Below are 25,424 nucleotides of genomic sequence, written 5' to 3' on the forward strand. Positions count from 1 at the left end.
AGCTGATGCTTCGAGGTCAGATGCCAGTTGCAGTGCAGCAGTAAGGCGGTACCGTCGTGCCCTTACAGCCAAATAACGGTCCTCTCTTTCTAATGTCACAAATGGTGAGCCCTGTTCTGGCCTCTGGGATAAAGCTTAGGTCTCTATAAAATGTCACCCTATCCGAGAAATAAGAGAAATATTAAGCCATAGGATCACGTCAGTTTGCGACTCTCATGTTTCCATCCTTCCTATGGTCCTTCACGGCAGAGAGTCTGTAGGCGCCTTCTCTCTGACGTCATCGTTGGCGTGGTTGGCCACTGATCGGAATGCCATCTTCCGTGCAGAACACGATCGTAATGACATCTTTGACAATTTGTATGATTATATCCTGAATTAGTCACAGGATGGAGAAATAGCAGTTTTTTGCTTTAATTTTGGACACCAGTGTATATAAAGTAACTTCACTTTAATTCTGTCTCACAGTTATGAATGTTGTACTCAGTTGTGTACGAAATGCTGAAAGTAATTTGAAATGAAATGAATAAATAAACACCTGCTTCATAACATAACCTTCACATCAGATTACAATGTCATGCATTGGCACCTGCCTACACTCTTGTTTCTCAGAGAAGAATAGTGGCCCCTCCAGACAAAATCCTTTATTATCCCATAAATACTAAAGTATGCTGGTGAAAGTGGTGTTCATTGTATAGCCATGATGTGGTTTCTCCTCTGTAGTCATCTGCTTTTTATTCTTTTCTTTCTTTCCATCTCATTTTAGTAATAACTGTTCCATTCAACGTATATTATCAAGTTCATCACAAAAGGGAATCATGTAAAAATTCATTCTCAGAATCCTCTCTTAAAATAATCACTTGAGCATTCTTAACTCATCTACAGACACAATTGGGAGATTGGTAAATTCAGCATACTTTATTTCTTCCAGACAGCTTTGCCATACCTGGAATCAGGATACACCGTTTTGTTGTTTTGACATCTGCCTGATGCAAACATTATTTCTTTTTACTCACCCAGTAATGTTTTGACATCTTCTGTAACTCAAATTTATTTCTGTAAAGTATAATATCAAGTTTATAATCATTTAAAAAGAATACCCTTTTTCTTATGGGTGAGGCAGAATACATCAACAGAACAGAAGAATTTATAGAAGAGATCATTAAAATAATCAGTGCTCTCACCATGAGAACCAAAGAAACATAAAGAAACTTCCAAAAATCCTCAAAATTACAATCACAAAAACTGGAGCCACATACATGGCACAAATGAATCCCAAAGCACCCAACCTCAATAGTTTACCAAAGATACATGCTGTCCAATTTCACCAATAGTTAACTTCAGAAATGCACCATCTTACCACCTAGCTAGATACACACATACTGTGCTACAGAAATTGTACACATTGACAAACAACAGAAACTTACAAATCACCAACAGACTGATGGAAAAGATAGACGACATAAATGTACCTTAAACACGAAAACTGATATCTTTTGACATCACATCCATGTACACAAAAATGCCAGTAGGAGGAACAATGAGCACTGTTAAAGAACAACTGAGAAATAAGAGCACACAACAAATGCACACATAGATGAAACTGAGCTATCCCAAAGATCATAACAGAATAGAATTACTTCACTTTCAAGAAGAAGTTATATCTTTAAAAAGATGGCCTAACAATTAGCTCACAAATCAATGGTCTACTTGCGAACGTACAGGGTGTTTCAAAAATGACCGGTATATTTGAAACGGTAATAAAAACTAAACGAGCAGCGATAGAAATACACCGTTTGTTGCAATATGCTTGGGACAACAGTACATTTTCAGGCAGGCAAACTTTCGAAATTACAGTAGTTACAATTTTCAACAACAGATGGCGCTGTGGTCTGGGAAACTCTATAGTACATAATTTTCCACATATCCACCATGCGTAGCAATAATATGGCGTAGTCTCTGAATGAAATTACCCGAAACCTTTGACAACGTGTCTGGCGGAATGGCTTCACATGCAGATGAGATGTACTGCTTCAGCTGTTCAATTGTTTCTGGATTCTGGCGGTACACCTGGTCTTTTAAGTGTCCCCACAGAAAGAAGTCACAGGGGTTCATGTCTGGCGAATAGGGAGGCCAATCCACGCCGCCTCCTGTATGTTTCGGATAGCCCAAAGCAATCACACGATCTTCGAAATATTCATTCAGGAAATTAAAGACGTCGGCCGTGCGATGTGGCCGGGCACCATCTTGCACAAACCACGAGGTGTTCGCAGTGTCGTCTAAGGCAGTTTGTACCGCCACAAATTCACGAAGAATGTCCAGATAGCGTGATGCAGTAATCGTTTCGGATCTGAAAAATGGGCCAATGATTCCTTTGGAAGAAATGGCGGCCCAGACCAGTACTTTTTGAGGATGCAGGGACGATGGGACTGCAACATGGGGCTTTTCAGTTCCCCATATGCGCCAGTTCTGTTTACTGACGAAGCCGTCCAGGTAAAAATAAGCTTCGTCAGTAAACCAAATGCTGCCCACATGCATATCGCCGTCATCAATCCTGTGCACTATATCGTTAGCGAATGTCTCTCGTGCAGCAATGGTAGCGGCGCTGAGGGGTTGCCGTGTTTGAACTTTGTATGGATAGAGGTGTAAACTCTGGCGCATGAGACGATACGTGGACATTGGCGTCATTTGGACCGCAGCTGCAACACGGCGAACGGAAACCCGAGGCCGCTGTTGGATCACCTGCTGCACTAGCTGCGCGTTGCCCTCTGTGGTTGCCGTACGCGGTCGCCCTACCTTTCCAGCACGTTCATCCGTCACGTTCCCAGTCCGTTAAAATTTTTCAAACAGATCCTTTATTGTATCGCTTTTCGGTCCTTTGGTTACATTAAACCTCCGTTGAAAACTACGTCTTGTTGCAACAACACTGTGTTCTAGGCGGTGGAATTCCAACACCAGAAAAATCCTCTGTTCTAAGGAATAAACCATGTTGTCCACAGCACACTTGCACGTTGTGAACAGCACACGCTTACAGCAGAAAGACGACGTACAGAATGGCGCACCCACAGACTGCGTTGTCTTCTATATCTTTCACATCACTTGCAGCGCCATCTGTTGTTGAAAATTGTAACTACTGTAATTTCGAAAGTTTGTCCGCCTGAAAATGTACTGTTGTCCCAAGCATATTGCAACAAACGGTGTATTTCTATCGCTGCTCGTTTAGTTTTTATTGCCGTTTCAAATATACCGGTCATTTTTGAAACACCCTGTATTTCCGAACCACACTGAAAACAAAATATTCAAAGAAACTATACATCTAAAATAATACAAGATTATATACCGGTAGCAGTACGTGGACAACATCATTTTCTTGATAGACGAAACAGACTGGGTTTTCCAAATAACCCAAATTTTAAATCTTAAACATGAAAAACATCAAGCAGAGCTCCGAAGCTGGGTAAGAGGATACACATTTTTTTTTTTTAAAGAGGGCACATTTTATGTATCTGATGTAGTGATTACTTTCTGTTTTGATTCAGCAAAGGTTTGCCCAAGAGAGATACTTGATTCATGAATCTGCAATTCGCGCCACGTCTTGTTTCCTGACCGGCCAGCCTCTTGGGTTAGGGGTGATCTCGAGGAAGAGGAAGAGATTTAAGTTTAATGTCCCGTCATTAGCGACGGAGCACAAGCTCGGATTAGGAACGGATGGAGAAGAAAATCGGGTGTTCCCTTTCGAAGGAACCACCCTGGCATTTGGGTTAAGCGATTTAGGGAAATCACGGAAAACCTTAATCAGCACGGTTTAATTTGAGTTTGAACAGCCGTCCTCCCGAATGAGAGTCCAGTTTACTAATCACTACGCTATCCCACTCGATGGGCTGATCTCGAACTGGGGCTTGGATAGGGGGCGCGGTTGGTGGCGTTCGTGGCGCTGCGGGTGCCACTCCAATCGTGGATGAGACAGCGCGAGACGAGAGCAAGATGAACTGACCAGCGGAAAGAGCTGGAAACAGTTGGGCACTGGAGCAGCGAGCGGCTGCGCGCAGCGGGCTTCATTCCGGTGGCAGCACTGGAAGACCGCCCTGAGTTGTCTTGTGCATTGCAATCCACTGTTTGTGATTCCGTGCGCACTGTAAGCACGGCCGTCCATGCTGTACAGTGGTTCTTCAAGTCGGCGCTCCAAGGAGCTGTTCACTGGACCTCATTAAAGATCAGCGTGGGGCCGGCCACTGAGTGCACACAAACAATCAAGTGGGGCAGTTGTCGTCCGTTCCTGGTCGAGAGGACGGCGCTTTCACTGGAGATGCGAACAAGGGCTTCAGATTACATGAGGAGCAATAACGGTGTGCTTTGATGGCCGACAGCAGTATTTAGGCCAGTCGAGTGATGCGACATGGTATGCAGTAAAGAGTACAGGCTGTGCATGAGTGCATCGTATGGTCGGCGATATTATACAGGGTGGTCCATTGATAGTGACTGGGCCAAATATCTCACGAAATAAGCATCAAACGAAAAAACTACAAAGAAAAAATGGTTCAAATGGCTCTGAGCACTATGGGGCGTAACTGCTGTGGTCAACAGTCCCCTAGAACTTAGAACTACTTAAACCTAACTAACCTAAGGACATCACACACATCCATGCCCGAGGCAGGATTCGAACCTGCGACCGTAGCGGTCGCGTGGTTCCAGACTGTAGCGCCTAGAACCGCTCCGCCAGCACGCTGGTCACTACAAAGAACGAAACTCGTCTAGCTTGAAGGGGGAAACCAGATGGCGCTATGGTTGGCCCGCTAGATGGCGCTGCCATAGGTCAAACGGATATAAACTGCGTTTTTTAAAATAGGAACCCCCATTTTTTATTAGATATAATAGTACGTAAAGGATATGAATGTTTTAGTTGGACCACTTTTTTCGCTTTGCGATAGATGGCGCTGTAATAGTCACAAACGTATAAGTACCTGGTATCACATAACATTCCGCCAGTGCGGACGGTATTTGCTTCGTGATACATTACCCGTGTTAAAATGGACCGTTTACCAATTGCGGAAATGGTCGATATCGTGTTGATGTATGGCTATTGTGATCAAAATGCCCAACGGGCGTGTGCTATGTATGCTGCTCGGCATCCTGGGCGACATAATCCCAAGTGTCCTGACCGTGCGCCGGATCTTTACGTTATTTAAGGAAACAGGAAGTGTTCAGTCGCATGTCAAACGTCGACCACGACTTGCAACAAATGATGATGCCCAAGTAGGTGTTTTAGCTGCTGTCGCGGCTAATCGGCACATCAGTAGCAGACAAATTGAGCGAAAATTGGGAATCTCAAAAACGTCGGTGTTGAGAATGATACATCAACATCGATTGCACCCGTACCATTTTCCTATGCGCCAGGAATTGCATGGCGACGACTTTGAACGTCGTTTACAGTTCTACCACTGGGCACAAGAGAAATTGCGGGACGATGATAGATTTTTTGCACGCGTTCTATTTAGCGATGAAGCGTCATTCACCAACAGGGTAACGTAAACCTGCATAATATGCACTACTGGGCAACGGAAAATCCACGATGGCTGCGAGAAGTGGAACATCAGCGACCTTTGCAGCTTAATGTATGGTGCGGCATTATGGGAGGAAGGATAATTGGCCCCTATCTTATGGATGGTGCAATGTATGCTGATTTCTTACGTAATGTTCTACCGATGTTACTACAAGATGTTTCACTGCATGACAGAATGGCGATGTACTTCCAACATGATGAATGTCCGGCACATGGCACGCGTGCGGCTGAAGCGGAATTGAATAGCATATTTCATGGCAGGTGGATTTGTCGTCGAAGCACCATACCATGGCCCGCACGCTCACCTGATCTAACGTCCCCGGATTTCTTTCTGTGGGGAAAGTTGAAGGATATTTGCTATCGTGATCCACCGACAACGCCTCACAACATGCGTCAGCGCATTGTCAATGCATGCGCGAACATTACGGAAGGCGAACTACTCGCTGTTGAGAGGAATATCGTTACACGTAATGCCAAATGCATTGAGGTTGACGGACATCATTTTGAGCATTTATTGCATTAGTGTGGTATTTAAAGGTAATCACGCTGTAACAGCATGCGTTCTCAGAAATGATAAGTTCACAAAGTTGCATGTATCACATTGGAACAACCGGAATAAAATGTTCAAACGTACCTACGTTCTGTATTTTAATTTAGAAAACCTACCTGTTACCAACTGTTCGTCTAAAATTGCGAGCCATATGTTTGTGACTACTGCAGCGCCATCTATCACAAAGCGAAAAAAGTGGTCCAACTAAAACATTCATATTTCTTTACGTACTACACGAATATGCAATAAAAATGGGGGTTCCTATTTAAAAAAACGCATCTGATATCCGTTTGACCTATGGCATCGCCATCTAGCGGGCCCACTGTAGCGCCATCTGGTTTCCCTCTTCAAGCTAGACAAGTTTCGTTCTTTGTAGTTTCTTCGCTAGACGCTTATTTCGTGAGATATTTGGCTCGGTCACGATCAATGGACCACCCTGTATATGGAAGGTCTGCGGTTATAGTGCGGCATGTTATAGTTGTTATCTGGTGGCATACTAGCCATGCAGATATTTACTCCAAGCGAGAGCTATATTTACTGTCTTTACATAGCCCAAAACCGGATTTCGTACACAATTTGCCAATACTGCTTTTGGTTGGCCAATCTAAACACTCCAAAATAGATTCTGGAAATCCGCTTTTTGCTACCGGTTTTCCATTTCCACAATCGGTTTTCGCTACCATGTAAACGCACAACCGTTTTTGAAAAGAGCTTTGGCTGTCAGGTTACGATTTGTTTTCAAAAAAATTCGGCTGATATAGACGGGGTGACTTTTTGCACAGCGAAGGAGACGTAGAAATATTTCACTGAGCATGAAGTTGTCTACTTCTAATACAGTATTTAAATGAAGAGAATTGGGATTGTGGTGAATAAACCAGAAACTGGAACAGATGATTTTCAGTCGCCATATTTGACCGGGCCAGCAAATCTGCTTCACGCCTTAACATGTAAACGCGACAGCGAAAAACAGTTTCCGAAATTCGGGTTTCGTCTTTCGGAAGATGTGTCGCATGTAAACGTAGTGACTGTAAGTCTGCAGTCTTTCGTGACCGTTGTCACTGAAGTTAAAAATCTTCTGAGTTGTTAGGCCGCGTCATAATTCTTCTAAACGGTCGACATATCGACCGCTGTGCTGGGATTTTCTTCAGGATCTTGTGGTGTCCACTGTTGTTTTAAATTAACAGCGGACAACAAAAGATGCTGAAGAAGATCCCAGCAGAGGGATCGAAACGTCGATTGTGCAGAAGATATATGACGCAGCCTAGTAACACAGAAGAATTTAACTTCAGAGAGCTGTATTGATTTGGTTATTTGTGTGCTGTGGGCGTGATTGATCCTGTATGTGCCATTGTGCAGAAGGATATCGTGATATTCTTACACTGTGAGTGTTACTGATTTTGTTTAATCCACTGTATCGAAAATTATCTTGTTATTTTACCGCGTGAGACTGAACTGCTTTGTATGTCATACTGTACAGAAAATTTTATTCGAAATTTTCGTAGATAGCCCTGTAGATGATATATGCTTGACATTGGAAAGTTAGAGGGCGATCCAGATTAATGTAGAAACAGAATACAACTTCAAACAGCCAAGATCGCTATTGCACAGTATTTATTGTTTTGACCGGTTTCAGCAAACTACGTTGGCATCATCAAATCTTCTGCAGTACATTTTATTCCATCTCGACCAAATGCATTTTATACCGTATCACATCACAAAACGATATTTCATGTACATGAGACCAATAGTATATCAGAAAGTCAAGCATAAAATAAGTATTCCATAAAACGAAGTCTTTGTCTGCTGTCCACGAACATCAGCTTGTATAATCACTGGAATATGTAGGTTGTTTTAAGTAATTGTCATTTAATGCTTGACTTACTGATAAACTATTTATCTATAATGCTATACGACATAGGATCCATTTGGTCAAGATTAAGTGAAATGTACTGTAGAAGATCAGATGATCGCAACGTAGTTGACTGAAACCGATCATCATAGTAAATACTGTACAATAGCAGTCTTGCCCGTTTGAAGCTGTACTTCTGTTTCTATATAGTCAGGTAAATGGTTGATAATAGCTTTAAATTAGAAACTAGTTGGTGATGGATGTATTTGTAGACCTATATGTAGTAAAGTGTTAAAGTAAGTAGCCCTAATGAAATCGGAGAGTTGCCTTCCAGTTGGCTGTCATGCAGTTAGTTGCAGAAAATTAAATTTATTGTCATGTTTGTGCATGTGGACAGGGGCACATATTGTAAACTATTATTGTGAACAATTATTAGTCCGATCCTATCTGCTGGGGCGAAGTCTATTTGAATTTTGTTTTCACTGTGCTAAAGGTATCTTATGTTGCTATCGTGTTACTGAGTCCTGCTTCCAAGAACTGTATTGGGCTGTAATTTTTTTTTACCCTTTCTCTAGTTCAGGTAAATAATTTATGTTTGACAAATCCTTTGTTAAACTGACCCGAAATCTCCACAAACCCCATCCTGAATCCCATTCCACCCAAATTCTACGCTTCGAACTTACCCTATTATACCATAAATTTCCACATATTTTTCCACTCTCGCTATTAGTTATTTCTAACTTTATTTAAATGTGGGAGATCAGAGCTATTGTGACCTCACTTAATTCTATACACGCTTGTTTTTTGAGTCATCAGCCTTCTGAATGGTTTGATGCAGCCCGCCACGAATTCCTCTCCTGTGCCATTCTTTTCATCTCACAGTAGCACTTGTAAACTAAGTCCTCAGTTATATGCTAGATACATGCTAACCTACAGTTTCTGCCCTCTACAACTCCATCTGGTACCATGGTAGTTATTCCCTGATGTCTTAAGACATTTACTATCATCCTGCCCCTTGTTCTTGACAATGTTTTCCATATATTTCTTTCCTCGCCGATTTTGCGGAGAATCTCCTCATTTCTTACCTTATTAGTCCACTTAATTTTCAACATCCTTCTGTAGCACCAAGTCTCAGGATGCTTCGATTCGCTTTTGTTCCGGTCTTCCCAAAGTCCAAGTCCACTGCCATACAATGCTGCGCTCCAAATTTACAATCTTAGAAACCTTTTTCTCAATTTTAGACATATTTTTGATACTAGTAGACTTCTATTGACTAGAAATGCCCTTTTTGCTAGTGTTAGTGTGCATTTTATGTCCTCCTTGTTCCTTCTGTCATGGGTTATTTTACTGCCTAGGTAGCAAAATTCATTAACTTCCTCTATTTCTTGATCCCCAATTTTTATGTTAAGTTTCTCGCTGTTCTCATTTCTGCTACTTCTCATTAATTTCGTCTTTCTTCGATTACTCTCAGTCCATATTCCACCGAATAGGTCCTGTAATTCTTTTTTACTTTCGCTCGGGATAGCAATTTAATTGGCGACTCTTATCACTGATATCCTGTCACCTTGAATTTTAATTCCACTCTTGAAGCTTTCTTTTATTTCCGTCACTGCTTTTCGGTGCATAGATAGAACAGAATTTCGTTCTGGAAACATCCCCCAGGCTGTGGCTAAGCCATGTCTCCGCTATATCCTTTCTTTCAGGAGTGCTAGTTCTGCAAGGTTCGCAGGAGAGCTTCTGTAAAGTTTGGAAGGTAGGAGACGAGGTACTGGTAGAAGTAAAACTGTGAGGACGGGGTGTCAGTCGTGCTTGGGTAGCTCAGTTGGTAGAGCACTTACCCGCGAGAGGCAAAGATCCCGAGTGCGAGTCTCGGTCCGGCACACAGTTTTGATCTGCCAGGAAGTTTCAATTTTCATACTACTTCTTTACATTCCACTCTCAAATGGCGCGTGGGAAATAGGAACACCTAAATCTTTCCGTTCGAGCTCTGATTTCTCTTATTTTATTATGATGATCATTTCTCCCTATGTAGGTGCGTGTCAACAAAATATTTCCGCATTCGGATGAAAAAGTTGGTGATTGAAATTTCATAAACAGATCTCGCCGAAAATAAAACAGCCTTTGTTTCGGTGACTGCCACCCCAACTCGCGTATCATATCAGTGACATTCTCACCCCTATTGTGCGATAACACAAAACGAGGTGCCCTTCTTTGCACTTTTTCGATGTCCTCCGTCAATCTTACCTGGTAAGGATCCCACACCGCACAGCAGTCTTTGTTTCGCCTTCCCCACAATATTATCTATGTGGTCTTTCCAATTTAAGTTGAATGTAAATGTAATTCCTAGGTATTTAGTCGAATTGCCAGCCCTTAGATTTGTGCGATTTATCGTATACCCAAAATGTATCGGATTTCTTTTAGTACCCATGTGGATGACCTAGCACTTTTCTTTGTTTAGTGCCAATTGCCACTTTTTGCACCATACAGAAATTCTCTCTAGATCATTTTGTAATTGGAATTGATCGTCTGATGAGTTTACTTGATAAATTACAGAGTCATCTGCAACCAATGCAAGGGGGCTGCTCAGATTATCACCTTGATCATTTATGTAATTGATTTGTGGAATCAAATTCTACGCTTCGAACATGTGCTTGTGTCCGGAGACCTCCTGCCCGACCTTCGAGAAAAATGTAACCCGAACAATTCCGGAAGGGAAGATAACAACGAGAACTACTGCACAATCGGCTTAACATTTTGTGCATCCAGGTTACTGAAAAGAATAATATACAGCAGAATTGAAAAGTAAAATTAGGATCTTTCAGATGCCGATCAGTTTTGCCGCAAGAATGGCAATCACCGAACAGACAGTTCTCACAGTGCGCTTGATAACGCAAGTAAGACTTAAGAAAAATCAAGATACACTCATAAGACTTGACGAACGGGAAAATGCGGCCAAGAAGGTAAAATAGAGCAAGATGTTCGAAATTCTGAGGGAAAAGGGTTGTAAGCTTGTACATTATGTACAAGAATGGAATGAAGTGTTCGGATTTGTAGCATTTCGCTACGATTGTTCAGCCAGCACATTGAAGGAATAATGCCCACAGTAAAATGTTCAGGGATAGGATTAAAATCCAGTGAGGAATGATATGAATGTTAAGATTCACTGATGATATTGTTATCTACAGTGAAACTGAAGAAGAATTAGTGGATCTGTTGAATGGAATGAACAGTTTAATGAGGACACCCTATGGACTGAGTGTAAACCGAAGAAACACGAAACTAGTGAGGAGTAGCAGAAATGAGATTAGCAATAAATTTAACATCAAAATTGGTCATCACGAAACAGACAAACCGAAGAAGTTCAGCTACCTTGAAAGTAAAATCGCTCATACTGGCGAAAGGAGGATGTCATAAACAGCAGACTAGCACAGGCACAAAGAAGACTACTAGTATCAAAGACCGGCCCTAATTTGAGAAAGATACAGGGTATAATGGATATAAGTGTAGATATTTCTGCTGATGACTCAACAACATTACATCAGTATTTACGTCATTTGCAGACTAATAATTATCCCTATTAGAAGTCCTATATGTTTAGGGTGGTTAGCATCTCCAAGTATAAGCGGCAAGACCAAGCCATTAATGCTTATATCCTCCTGGGTAACAGGTCAGGTGCTGAAGTGAAGAGTGCACACAAAACGGTTAGTCTATATTAACAGGTGTAGCCCACTTATTGGTGAGTTACAGCTGTACAGAAAACATCAAGTCGTAAAGTTTGTGACGTGTTTGCAGGAAGACTGTTCGATGCAGAGAAAAAACAACCAACACACTTACATGTGTACATATTAAGGCACCACATATAAAAATATCTGCAATTATACACGTTACACTGTGTATTTCTGTTTATATTTTAATCACTGCATTGTATGGATGAGAATGATGGACTGGGGGAAAACAGGATGAAAGGTATGTGCTAAGGTCTGATCAGGGTAGATCCAGAAAATGAAGTCGATAGTTGCCAACTGCAAGGTGGAATGAGTATAATATCTTTGAGTAGGAGGATCTTTGATGGTTAAGAGAGCCAGGCGCGCGCAGGAAAAAACTCCATCGTTTCAGCTAGGTGCCCGGAGGAAGTGGAGGTGTGATGACAGCTTTAAGGTAGGATTTGCGCTACGCAGTTTTCAGGTTGTACACTGAGCAAACTTTAGCACGTTAATGGGAGAAGCTATAAAATGATTTCAAAATGGTTTTTGTTACATAATGTTCAGAGTTAGGATTTGTATGTCCAAGTTTTGACGCAGTAAGCGTTTTGTAAAATTTTTTGTAAGAGTGAATTGTGCTACAAAAATGTTGGAAATGGTAGTTTTTGTATATGACATAAATTTTATTTTATATATATATATATATATATATATATATATATATATATATATATATATATATATATATATATATAGAGATGAAAACTGTGTTGAAATCTAACAGCCTGAACCATAATCCACATCCTTTGCTTGTACTGAACATGAAAATGAGTAGTAAAGTAAAGTTACTCACCAAATGAAAGAACGTAAAGAAAATAAGGCTTCTATGCAATATACAGGGCTATTACAAATGATTGAAGCGATTTCATAAATTCACTGTAGCTCCATTCATTGACATATGATCACGACACACTACAGATACGTAGAAAAACTCATAAAGTTTTGTTTGGCTGAAGCCGCGCTTCAGGTTTCTGCCGTCAGAGCGCTCGAGAACGAAGTGAGACAAAACGGCGACAGGAGCCGAGAAAGCGTATGTCGTGCTTGAAATGCGCTCACATCAGTCAGTCATAACAGTGCAACGACGCTTCAGTACGAAGTTCAACAAAGATCCACCAACTGCTAACTCAATTCGGCGATGGTATGCGCAGTTTAAAGTTTCTGGATGCCTCTGTAAGGGGAAATCAACGGGTCGGAATGCAGTGAGCGAAGAAACGGTTGAACGCGTGCGGGCAAGTTTCACGCGTAGCCCGCGGAAAATTGGCTCATGCCACAACTGGAGACCGACAGCGCCAACTTCATCTTTCAACAGGATGGTGCCCCACCGCACTTCCATTATGATGTTCGGCATTTCTTAAACAGGAGATTGGAAAACCGATGGATCGGTCGTGGTGGAGATCATGATCAGCAATTCATGTCATGGCCTCCACGCTCTCCTGACTTAACCCCATGCAATTTCTTTCTGTGGGGTTATGTGAAAGATTCAGTGTTTAAACCTCCTCTACCAAGAAACGTGCCAGAACTGCGAGCTCGCATCAACGATGCTTTCGAACTCATTGATGGGGACATGCTGCGCCGAGTGTGGGAGGAACTTGATTATCGGCTTGATGTCTGCCGAATCACTAAAGGGGCACATATCGAACATTTGTGAATGCCTAAAAAACTTTTTGAGTTTTTGTATGTGTGTGCAAAGCATTGTGAAAATATCTCAAATAATAAAGTTATTGTAGAGCTGTGAAATCGCTTCAATCATTTGTAATAACCCTGTATATGTGCAGTTCATGGTTTGAAATCGTTTTTGGCGTAACTAAAGTTATCAGAGCAAAGATATTGCAAATAACTAATTTTATGCCAGTGCACAACTGGCATTATTCAAGTCAAGATATAATTTCATTAAGTAAACATAAGGGCCAAAAGTTAATTTTTCAGTACCATCTTAATGCCATTGCACAAACGGCATTATTCTCTAAAACTTGATTGCTGAGTCAAATACATGTTTCATTACTGGCAAAATGGAGGAATGCATGTAACAAGTTCGCAGATGCAGTCAGATGCAGGTTTGTTGAATAATTATTTTGGAACAATTTTATCTATGATACTTTCACTAATTAAAAGGGAAACAATTTTGGTTAGATACTTTCACTTTTAAAGATAATTTTGGACATGATACTTTCAAGGACAATTAGAGAACTGTAGCATATGAGAAGTGGTGCTATAGAAGGATGTTTAAATTAGATGGGCTGATAAGATAAGAAATGAAGACATTCTCCAGACAGTCGGTAGAGATGAGCATGTTGTAAATATTGACAAGAAGAATAAACTGGATGGTACGGCATGTATTAATACAACAAAGAAAACTTGCATGATACTTCAGGGAGCTATAGAGAGTAAAAGCTGTAGGGGAATATGGAGATTGCACTATATCCAACAAATAGTTGAGGACTTTGCTATTCTGAGACGAGAGTTTGTTACGGGAGAGTAATTTGTAGTGGTCCTCATCAAACCAGCAAGAAGACTGATGACTCAGAAAATGCCTGCTCTATACTGCAGCGGTTTGCCGTCTGACGACTGGTATAATACAGCTCTCCACGTTGGTCTGTCCTGTGAAAACGTCTTTATTTCTGCATGACTCTGCAGTTTCAATCCGTTTCAGCCTCTTTAGTGTAGTTAAGCCTAATTCTCCCCTTACAATTTGTGCTCCTCACACTTCACTCCATTATCCGACTGACGACTATTTGATGCCTCGGGATGTGTCCTACCAACCGATCCCTTCTTTTAGTCAGTTTGAAACATTACTTTCTTTTTTCCCCATTTACATTGGGTACCTATTCATTAATTATCAGAGCTATCTGATCTTCAGCATTCTCATGTAGCATAACTTTTCAAAAAGACTTAGTAGTATTGAAATTTATATTAGATGTTATTTCTCTTTCTGAGAATTGCTTTTGTTGCTATTACCAGTCTTCATTTGGTATCCTCTCTGCTTTGGCTATCATCACTTATTTTTCTGCCGAAATTACATAACTCATGTACTACTTTTCTGTCTCATTTGTTAATCTAATGCCCTCAGCATCGACAAATTGAATCGGTGAGTTGGAAAAAGGGCGATGTCTCAGATAGTAAATTTTTCAGAAGACACAAGCAACTGTTTTGGTACGCAACGGGTTTAAACAGGGTATCGTGGAGTTGCTGTGTAGCAATTGGCCCCTGGGTGAAACAATATACGTCATTACAACATGTTTTAGCCATCGAGTGTGGTCAGCAATCCAGCGTAGACGTGCTGAAGATAACCCTTTTTCGAACCTGACAGTGTTGATGAGGCAACTAGCGTTTTGTTTGCAGTAAAAGGATTGTGTTACGCAAATTCATAATAATTATAGCAATAAAATAGTGTGTTATGAGCACATAGGATTATTTATAACGTACACAAAATACGAACACAATCAAAATATAGCAACGCTGATAATGGTGAGTATGATTCTTCTTTATCTTGTCCATTTTTCGCTGGCCGCTAGCAGATATTGTTATAAAATGCTTTCTGCTGGTCAGGTGTGTGTTGTAGAATTTTCTTGACTTCGTCTAGTTTGTTCTTGTTTATGGTCCACCAAATGCTTGTTTATCTCATGAGATGATGATGACGATTTTGGTTTGTGGGGCGCTCAACGGCGTGGTTATCAGCGTCCGAACAAATTCCAAATCGTTTTACTCTCCAGTCTCGCCATTTTCCCAAATGATGGTGAAATGGTAAGAACTACATAAACACCGTGTCCTCGGGCGGAGAAAATCCCCGACCCGGCTGGGAATCGAACCCGGACCACGTAATTCCTCTGCAACAACGTTAACCAGTAGACCACGAACTGCGTGCGCTCGTTTATCTGGAGATGGCCCTTCTCTCGGTACCCAGCGAACGAACACTTCCGCTGATTTATGAAATGTAACCCCTTGTTACACCGAACAACGTGTACAGAAATAAACATCGGTTATCGCCAGTAAACGAAATTAAAAACCGGTGGACGTGATCATTTTTCCAACACATGGATTGAATTTAATTCGACTATATTCCTTTACCCGTATTTTACTTTTATTGATATTCTTCTATAACTCCTTTTCGGTATACTATTCCTTTTGAGTGACGACCAAGGTATTTTTGCGGCCCCGAGAGAGTTACAGTGTCATCAGCAATCTTCATTGTTTTTACTTCTTCTCCCTGAACTTAAATTATCTTTCAAAATTTGTCCACGGTTTCCTTCACAGCTTGCTCAACGTATGCATGGAATAGGATACAATCCTTTCTAACTCCATGCTCAGTTATTGCTTCCCTTTCGCGTCCTTTGACCGTTATGATTACAGTCTGATTTCTGTACAAGTTTAGATAACTTTTCGCTAGCTGTTTTTTATCCCTGGTGCTTTCACAACATTGTCAATGGATTTCTTTGAATCTGAAATGCTACGAGGGGCGTTCAGTAAAAACATGCGGAATTTGTTGTGGGACATTCTGGAATATTCCCGCTTCAACCCCTACAGTTTCACGAATAGGTGGCGGCTTTATATACAGCGTGGAAAATGGCGTCTGCAAATGAGGTGCGTTCTAAGCAGAGAGATGTCACAGAGTTTCTTTAGTCGGAAAACCAGACCTTCACAGATATTCACAGACGCTTTCAGGATGTCTGCAGAATGAACAAAAACACGGTGAGTCGTTGGCGAGGCGTCTGTCATCATCGCATTCACAGACGCTTTCAGGATGTCTACAGAGAGAACAAAAACACGGTGAGTCGTTGGCGAGGCGTCTGTCATCATCGCAACCTATTCGATCTCCCGGGCGCCGGCCTGCCACCCACTGATGCGACTCCTCCAGTGTTGGAACTCTCATTTGAGGTGATCGAAGAAGCACAATCAGACACCTCGCTGCACAACCGGATGTCTCTGTTGATAGTGTTGACACACACGTCCACCAGTCAGGGTACTCTAAGATGTGTCCTTGCTGGGTTCCTCGCCGCCTAACAGAAGACAATAAAAACCAACGTAGGACCAGTAGTGCGGAGTTGCTTGCACGGTACAAGACTTATCGTCACAATTTTTAGTCGAACGTCGTCACGGGCAACGAAACAAGGGTTCACCACTTCGAACGGGAACAAAACGGTATTCCATGGAGCGGTGCCACACCACCTCTCCTCCGAAGAAAAAGTTCAAAGCGGCACCCTCGGCCGGTAAAGTCATGGCGACGTTCGTCTCTGAAGAGGTTATTCGCTTTGATATCTTCCATCCTGGTGCAACGATCTACTCGGAAGTGTATTGTGCTACTCTCCGGAAATTGAAGAAACGACTTCGGCCTTTCGTCGCCACAATATTGCAAACAGATTCCTCCTTTCCACGACAACGCAAGTCTTCAAACGCGTCTGCACACCCCAAAAGCACCTCACAAAAGTTCATTGGACTGTTCTTCCTCATCCAACCCCAAGCCCGGCTCGCACCTTCCGGCTTCCACCTGCTGGCCCCATGAAGGATACACTGTGCGGAAAGCAGTACGTGGATGATGGGGAGGTTGTTGATACAACAAGACGTTGACTCCGACGCCGTCCATTAGAGTGGTACCATGAGAACACGCAGGCCTTCCCAGTAATGTCGTCGCACTGAACGGAGATTACGTTGAAAAATAGGGTTTTGTACCAAAAAGAGTGGGGAATAACATAGTGTAAGGAATCCTGAAAAAAAGCAGCCTGCTTTCTGAAATGAAAAGTGTTACATTACTTATTGTGTGCCTCTTGTATGAACGAAGTTTTGCTTTTCTTCATCCTATCCTCCAAGATAAGTCACAGAGTCAGTATTGCCTCAAAAAAGTGGTTCGAATGTCTCTAAGCAGTATGGGACTTAACATCGGACGTCATCACCCTAGACATAGAACTACACTACTGGCCATTAAAATTGCTACACCAAGAAGAAATGCAGATGATAAACGGGTATTCATTGGACAAATATATTATACTAGAACTGACATGTGATTACATTTTCACTCAATTTCGGTGCATACATCCTGAGAAATCAGTACCCAGAACAACCACCTCTGGTCGTAGTAACGGCCTTGATACGCCTGGGCATTGAGTCAGAGCATGGATGGCGTGTACAGGTACAGCTGCCCATGCAGCTTCAACACGATCAAGAGTAGTGACTGGCGTATTGTGACGAGCCAGTTGCTCAACCACCATGGACCAGACGTATTCTATGGGTGAGAGATGTGGAGAATATGCCAGCCAGGGCAGCAGTCGAACATTTTCTGTATCCAGAAAGGCCCGTACAGGACCTGCAACATGCGGTCGTGCATTATCCAGCTGAAATGTAAGGTTTCGCAGGGATCGAATGAAGGGTAGAACCACGGGTCGTAACACATCTGAAATGTAACGTTCACTGTTCAAAGTGCCGTCAATGCGAACAAGAGGTGACCGAGACGTCTAACCAATGGCACCCCATACCATCACACCGGGTGATACGCCAGTATGGCGATGACGAATAAACGCTTCCAATGTGCTTTCACCGCGATGTCGCCAAACACGGATGCGACCATCGTGATGCTGTAAACAGAACCTGGATTCATCCAAAAAAACGACGTTTTGCCTTTCGTGCACCCAGGTTCATCGTTGAGTACACCATCGCAGGCGCTCCCGTCTGTGATGCAGCGTCAAGGGTAACCGCAGCCATGGTCTCCGAGCTGATAGTCCATGCTGCTGCAAACGTCGTCGAACTGTTCGTGAAGATGGTTATTGTCTTGCAAACGTCCCCATCTGTTGACTCAGGGATCGAGACGTGGCTGCACGATCCGTTACAGCCATGCGGATAAGATGCCTGTCATCTCGATTGCTAATGATACGAGGCTGTTGGAATTCAGCACGGCGTTCCGTATTACCCTCCCGAACCCACCGATTCCATATTCTACTAACTGTCATTGGATCTCGACCAACGCGAGCAGCAATGTCGCGATACGATAAACCGCAATCGCGATGGGCTACAATCCGACCTTTATCAAAGTTGGGAACGTGATGGTACGCATTTCTCGTCCTTACACGAGGCATCACAACAACGTTTCACCAGGCAACGTCGGTCAACTGCTTTTTGTGTATGAGAAATCGGTTAGAAACTTTCCTCATGTCAGCATGTTGTAGGTGTCGTCACCGGCGCCTAGCTTGTGTGAATGCTCTGAAAAGCTAATCATTTGCATATCACAGCATCTTCTTCCTGTCGGTTAAATTTCGCGTCTGTAGCACGTCATCTTCGTGGTGTAGCAATTTTAATGGCCAGTAGTGTATTTAAACCTAACTAACCTAAGGACATCACACACATCCATGCCCGAGGCAGGATTGGAACCTGCAGCCGTAGCAGCAGCGCAGTTCCGGACTGAAGCGCTTCGTGAGAGTATTTTACAATTATGACTTATTAAACTGATGGTTCGTCATTATTTACACTTGTCTTGTTTGAAAATGAAATCATTAAGTTCTTCTTTGCGTCCGAATAGTTGCCCTTCCATCTATTTCTAGCACGCTGGACACACAGAATATGACACATTGCACTGCACGGCGGTACTGACCTCGGGGTCGAAGTAGGCCAAGCAAGGGTATATGATGCCATCATTGGGATCTTGGTAGGCCAGTGCACGCAGTTTGACGTTGAAGCGGGAGTCAGGGCCGTAGTCGTAGCAGCCGTCGCCTGCGAAGCGACCGAACAGCTCCGGAGTCGTTGGGGCGTACTCTCGGTACACGCAGAGCGCCGCCTCCTGCTGCGACGACGGCCAGCACAGCACCTGCCGAAGAGTGGAACGTCAGCAACATTGTGTGGCTACTCATACCAAGGTACCTGTCTAATGAAGAAAATGATTCACCGCTTTAATGACGAGCTCGATCCAATAAATCAAATTTGGGTCGTGCACCTAAATTTTTGAGCACCATTACGTTTTCCACTTACGCTTGTTACTCTACCACTGTTATTTGTTTAAAAGTATACGACTAAACTTTCTCATTTTCAGAATACTGGAGGGGCGATCTGTTTTACTTGTCAAAACATTCAACGGCCTAGATCGCATAAATATTTAAGACAACAGGTTTCGACAAACTTTGCTGTCAACCTTAGATCTTGAAAATCTTTTTCTTGTGAAACACGCTCATTTTACGTTGGACTCCACCCCCAGTTGCCACCTGCGTAAAATCAGCACGTTATAAAAGGTTTGTCATAGGTAAAATACGGTACTTAAAAAGATAACATACCTCGTGCAAACGCACGTGCCCATATAAGATCCGTACCCAAGGTCTGGAAAGTTGCGCAGGTCACACCAATATTCAAGAAAGGTAGTAGGAGTAATCCACTAAATTACAGACCCATATCGTTAACGTCGATATGCAGCAGGATTTTTTAACATATATTGTGTTCGAACGTTGTGTGGTACAGTGTCAAAAACCTTCCGGAAATCCAGAAATACGGAATCGATCTGAAATCCTTTGTCAATAGCACTCAGCACTTCATGTGAATAAAGAGATAGTTGTATTTCACAGGAACGATGTTTTCTAAACCCATGCTGAATGTGTGTCAATAGACCGTTTTCTTCGAGGTAATTAATAATGTTTTCATGGTTTCTGATAATGATACGTGATGCCTCATGGCCCTTCCAATCTGCATCTGAAATGGTATTTTGCTGTGTACCTCCTCTATTCCGAGTTAATCCCTAATAGAACTAAAAACATGGGCGCTAATGACCATAGAAGTTTTGCGCCCTAAAACCACAAACCAAAAAAAAAAAAAAAAGAACTAAAAACATATTTGCTTACTTGACATATTGAACCTTGCCCTAGCCTCGAAGAACGTTTATACGTAAAATTTGCCGCTCTGTTCTAAACTTAAATCAAATATTAGGATTTCCATTTTAAAATGTCCAAATCAACTTGAAAGTCACGTTCAAGGTCACGGCTAATAGTAACAATGCGTGACTCTCTTCGCCACCTACAACTTCTATCTAATATATTTTGCTGTATCTCATGTTGGCACTGATTTATTCCTCATTATGAATTAAAATAGTGCATCCTGTCTAACACTCACAGGTGCTTGGTACATCGCAAAAACACAGTATTCAGTGGCACATCTGTTTGCATATTTTCACACGTACATCTTATTATTTAATCCAATGTTGCATCAAAATGACGATTTGCTTTGAATAATTTAATGATAATTGTCGTGTAAACAAAGCTTTCGTATTGCATCGAGAATAAATTTTGTATCACTTTTTTTCAAGACAGAAATCATTTTCTGTAAAGTTAGTACTTCCAGAATGAATTTCTCATTCTGCAGTGGAGAGTGTGCTGATATGAAACTTCCTGGAACATTAAAACTGCATGCTAGAACCGTGACTCGAGCTCGGGACGTCTGTCTTCCACGGGCAAGTTCTCTTCCGACTGACCTACCCAAGCACTCCTCACAGCTGTACTTCTGGCAGAACCTCATCTCCTGCCTCTAGGCAAGGGTCTCAGGTTTGAGTGACTATCCATTACACATTTACTATCTGCCAGTAAGTTTTTGAATGTACTTATTATTACCACTTTCTTGCATAAACGTATTTGTTCAGTATTTCGCATTTAAGATTTTGTATTATTCAACATATAGTTATCCATTATCAGTTTGTCATATGGTTCAGACAATTTATTTCAATAAATATCTCGGAAAACTGTTGCACTAGAACCACATTATTCAAAACAATATACTTATTTTTATGTTAATTTTATTAAATCTACCTAAATGAAAATACATATACAAATAAAACACTTCAAAATATTGTCTTTTCTAGTAACGAGTAGGATGTGTTGATTTACGTACGATTCAGTGTGTTATTTATGTCATTGAACTATCCAAGCTTGGAGGTATTTTAGAGTTGTTCCACTGAAGAGGAAGTCGTAACAGTTAATAAAATTATCAGAGGAAATGTGACTTCTTTACCAATGGGTATTGTACGTCGATGAACCTGGGCGATACTTACAGCCCCTGCGCAATGACAGGAGATGGCTCTGAGCACTATGGGACTTAACATCTGAGGTCATCACTCCCCTAGAACTTAGAACTGCTTAAACCTAACTAACCTAAGGACATCACACACATCCATGCCCGAGGCGGTCGCGCGGTTCCAGACTGAAGCGCCTAGAACCTCTCGGTCCCACCGGCCGGCATGACAGGAGAAAATATTTAACATTAAGATAAGTATATCTGAACAGCATTTTTGTCATTTTTATCCAATTTGTTAATTCTGCAGGCAACTTGCAGCCATGGGCAGAAAAATACTAACATTTCAGTTACACAGAATGTATTTATAAGCTACTGAAAATCTAAATTAATATGAACTTTTTATTCTTCATATATTTATGAAATTTATATTATTGTAGTAAGTAAGGAGCCTTTTAGATTCTATAAGGCGACTTTCAGCTGTGCTCAGTTCGTAGTCATCATAAATCTCCTAGATAAACCGGCCCCGTACACTAACAATTGACAAATGGATACTCTAATATGGATCTGTGTGACAGAATGAACTGTAGGTGTATGGTAATATCAAATGATATAATTACAGACCTATACTCGATTTCTGATATGTAAAATAAATGCGGATTGTGAACTTGCTCTGAAACGTTCATATACAGCAATTGTTCAGATTGCAGTCAATACGTATGAGCCAAGATCGTAAGTTGTTTCTGATAACGACCTAAACCACAAGGATAGAAATGGCCAGTGTTACTCCACAAGCTCATTGACCAGTGCTATCAAATGGATACAACAGTACTTAAATGTCTGTGAAATATGTTGAACAGACTTTCAGTCCTCTGTGAGCTAGCTTTCATTACAGAAAACAATCAGTTCTACAGATGAAGAATGGTGTGAGTGCAGTATGTTTTTTGGGTTATTTCGTCAAAGAAGAAGTCCAACAGTTAATAAAATTGATAATACAATGTAGGCTTTCGCGGCTGATATTCATGTAAAATTTTGGGCTGACAGGCCGTGGTGAATACGTAAAACTATCCCGTAACGTTTCGTTTCCGATTGTGGGTGACATCCTCAGAGGTGAAGCCCCTTAATCTTCGAGAATGTCTCCCGCAGCCAGAGATGAAACGTTAGGGGAAAGTTTTACATGACAATCAAGTCCTGTCAGCCCAGAATTTTTTAGTGAAGTTATTGAAATAGTTAATAAAAATGTGGTTTATTTATGAACAGGCATTGTGCATTGAAGAACCTAGGCAAGATTTATAGAAAAATGTCATCCCTCTAGGCAACTGGAACTTTTTAAGTGGATATTGCAACACAGCAGTCCCAGAGGACGTGGAAATGATTATCGCCATCTTTCTGAGTTCTAAAAAGGTCGACACATAACGGACCTACATTTTCGGTTAGCTGAAATAATTGATGACACCTGTTCCTAAAGTCCCTATTCTCTGTGAAAAAGCATCGGTTCCGAAGAACTAATTAAATCCAATCAAAACATAGAATCAGTTGTAACCGTGTCTTTATAGTGCGACTACTTCAACGCAATAATGATCGAAAGAATTTTGACAACTGTTAAAAATTGCAAAGTTCCTAGTGAAATTTCATATAATGAAGTTAAATATTTTTTAGTGTAGTTTGTAATGGTTATAGAAAACGGTCGCCAGCTCATGATGTGAGCTAACAATACTGTATAGTTGTTAATCAATTTGAAGAAAAATGTATGTAATAATTAGTGAGACAGGTGGGAACGGACGAGATAACACTGACACGAGCAACAAGAAGCAAATCTAATCAAGAAGACAGTAAAGCAAATTGTGCTAAGCATACGCATTTGACTGCTGATTGTTTGGCTCTAAGTTTGCGTAATAAATTGGTTCGCGCAGCCTACCAAAATGCCTACTGTTAATATTACTACTTTTGTAATTGTTCTTAACAATATTTTCTTTTAAGCAAAATATCTCTTATTAACGCATAACTTTCATTAAATAATTACTGATTAACTTTTGCGTAATACTGTTACATATTTTGGAAATGAGAGCGGAAATTATTGATCACACAAATAAATTAAACGTTCTGATCTTCAATAATCTTTGAAAACTCACTGAAATTACTTTTTCATAACCACTGAATATTAATATTGGTTTTTTCAACGAAGATTTCGCTGAGCAACAAGGTCTCTTATCTTTAATCATCACTCTCAGTTATTTTCTAAGTTTTGGTAACTTTCACTTTTTTAAACAAATTAAATTAACTCGGCGATTTTAGTCTTTTTTATCATCAACAGTGACACTCAGAACTAATTACGAGGGTCATTCCATAAGAAATGCACACTATTTTTTGTAAAAATACAGTTTTCATTCTGGATTAGTGGAAGTTTTACAGTGTGTAGATACATCCTTCCCGCTTGTTTTCAAACTTAGTTCAACCTATTCCCGTGAGTGGCGCTGTCACAGCATGTCTTCAAGGTGGCTGTTACACTTGACGTTCGTCAGAATGAACGTGCTGTTATATAATTCCCGTGCTGTGAAAACAAGACAGTGGGAAACATCCACAAGAGATTGAAAAAGGTGTATGGAGATGCTGCTGTCGATCGCAGTACAGTTAGTCGGTGGGCAAACAGGTTACGTGATGAAAGCGGACATGGAAATATTGAGTACTGTCCTCGCAGCGGCAGGCCTCGTATTGCACACAGTCCAGAAAATGTGTAGAGAGTTAACGAATTGGTGACTGCTGACAGACGCATCACAGTGAACGAATTGTCACGCTACGTTGGGATAGGGGAAGGAAGTGTTTGCAGAATACTGAAAGTGTTGGCGTTAAAAAATGTTTGTGCAAGGTGGGTTCCCAGGATGTTGACAGTGGCTCACAAAGAAACAAGAAAAACGACATGCAGCGAACTTTTGGAACAGTACAAGAATGGTGGAGATGAATTTCTTGGAAGAATTGTGACATGTGATGAAACATGGCTCCATCATTTTTCACCAGAGACGAAGAGGCAATCAACGGAGTGGCATCATGCAAATTCACCCAAGAAAAAAAAATTCAAAACCACACCTTCTGCTGGAAAAGTTATGGCTACGGTGTTTTTCGATTCCGAAGGACTCTTGCTTGTGGACATCATGCCAAATGGAACCACCATAAATTCTGATGCATATGTAACGACATTGAAGAAACTTCAAGCTCGACTGAGTCGTGTTCGACCACATCGGCAAAAGCAGGATGTTTTGCTGTTGCACGACAATGCACGGCCACATGTCAGTCAAAAAACCATGGGAGCGATCACAAAACTCGGATGGACAACACTGAAACACCCGCCTTACAGTCCTGACCTGGCTCCATGTGACTATCATCTCTTTGGTAAACTGAAAGACTCTCTTCGTGGAACAAGATTTGAAGATGATGACTCCCTTGCGCACGCTGCCAAACAGTGGCTCCAACAGGTTGGTCCAGAATTTTAACGTGCGGGTATACACGCGCTGGTTCCAAGATGGCGTAAGGCAGTTGAGAGGGATGGAGATTATGTGAAGAAATGAAAATATTGTTCCTAAAGGATGTATCTACACATTGTAAAACTTTCAAACATGTAGAATAAAAGATGAATTAAAAAAAATAGTGTGCATTTCTTTTGGAGTGACCCTTGTAATAATGACAGGGTAGGACCCTACTTGGTAACTGTTCATTTTTAAGCCTTTGTAACACAGCGTTAACGTTAAG

General features: G+C 41.5%; 1 protein-coding gene across 1 annotated transcript in view; it reads right to left on the bottom strand.

The window, feature by feature from the left end:
- The window catches only part of LOC126162997 (calcitonin gene-related peptide type 1 receptor-like), a 260,219-nt gene that overhangs the window by 104,383 nt on the left and 130,412 nt on the right, over positions 1-25,424 (bottom strand). Inside the window, exon 2 of the mRNA XM_049919860.1 lies at positions 19,291-19,503. Within this exon, the coding sequence (XP_049775817.1) occupies positions 19,291-19,503 (213 nt within the window). The remainder of the gene's footprint in view (positions 1-19,290; positions 19,504-25,424) is intronic.

Source organism: Schistocerca cancellata, chromosome 1 (assembly GCF_023864275.1).
Source record: "Schistocerca cancellata isolate TAMUIC-IGC-003103 chromosome 1, iqSchCanc2.1, whole genome shotgun sequence".
Taxonomy (NCBI): Eukaryota; Metazoa; Arthropoda; class Insecta; order Orthoptera; family Acrididae; genus Schistocerca; species Schistocerca cancellata.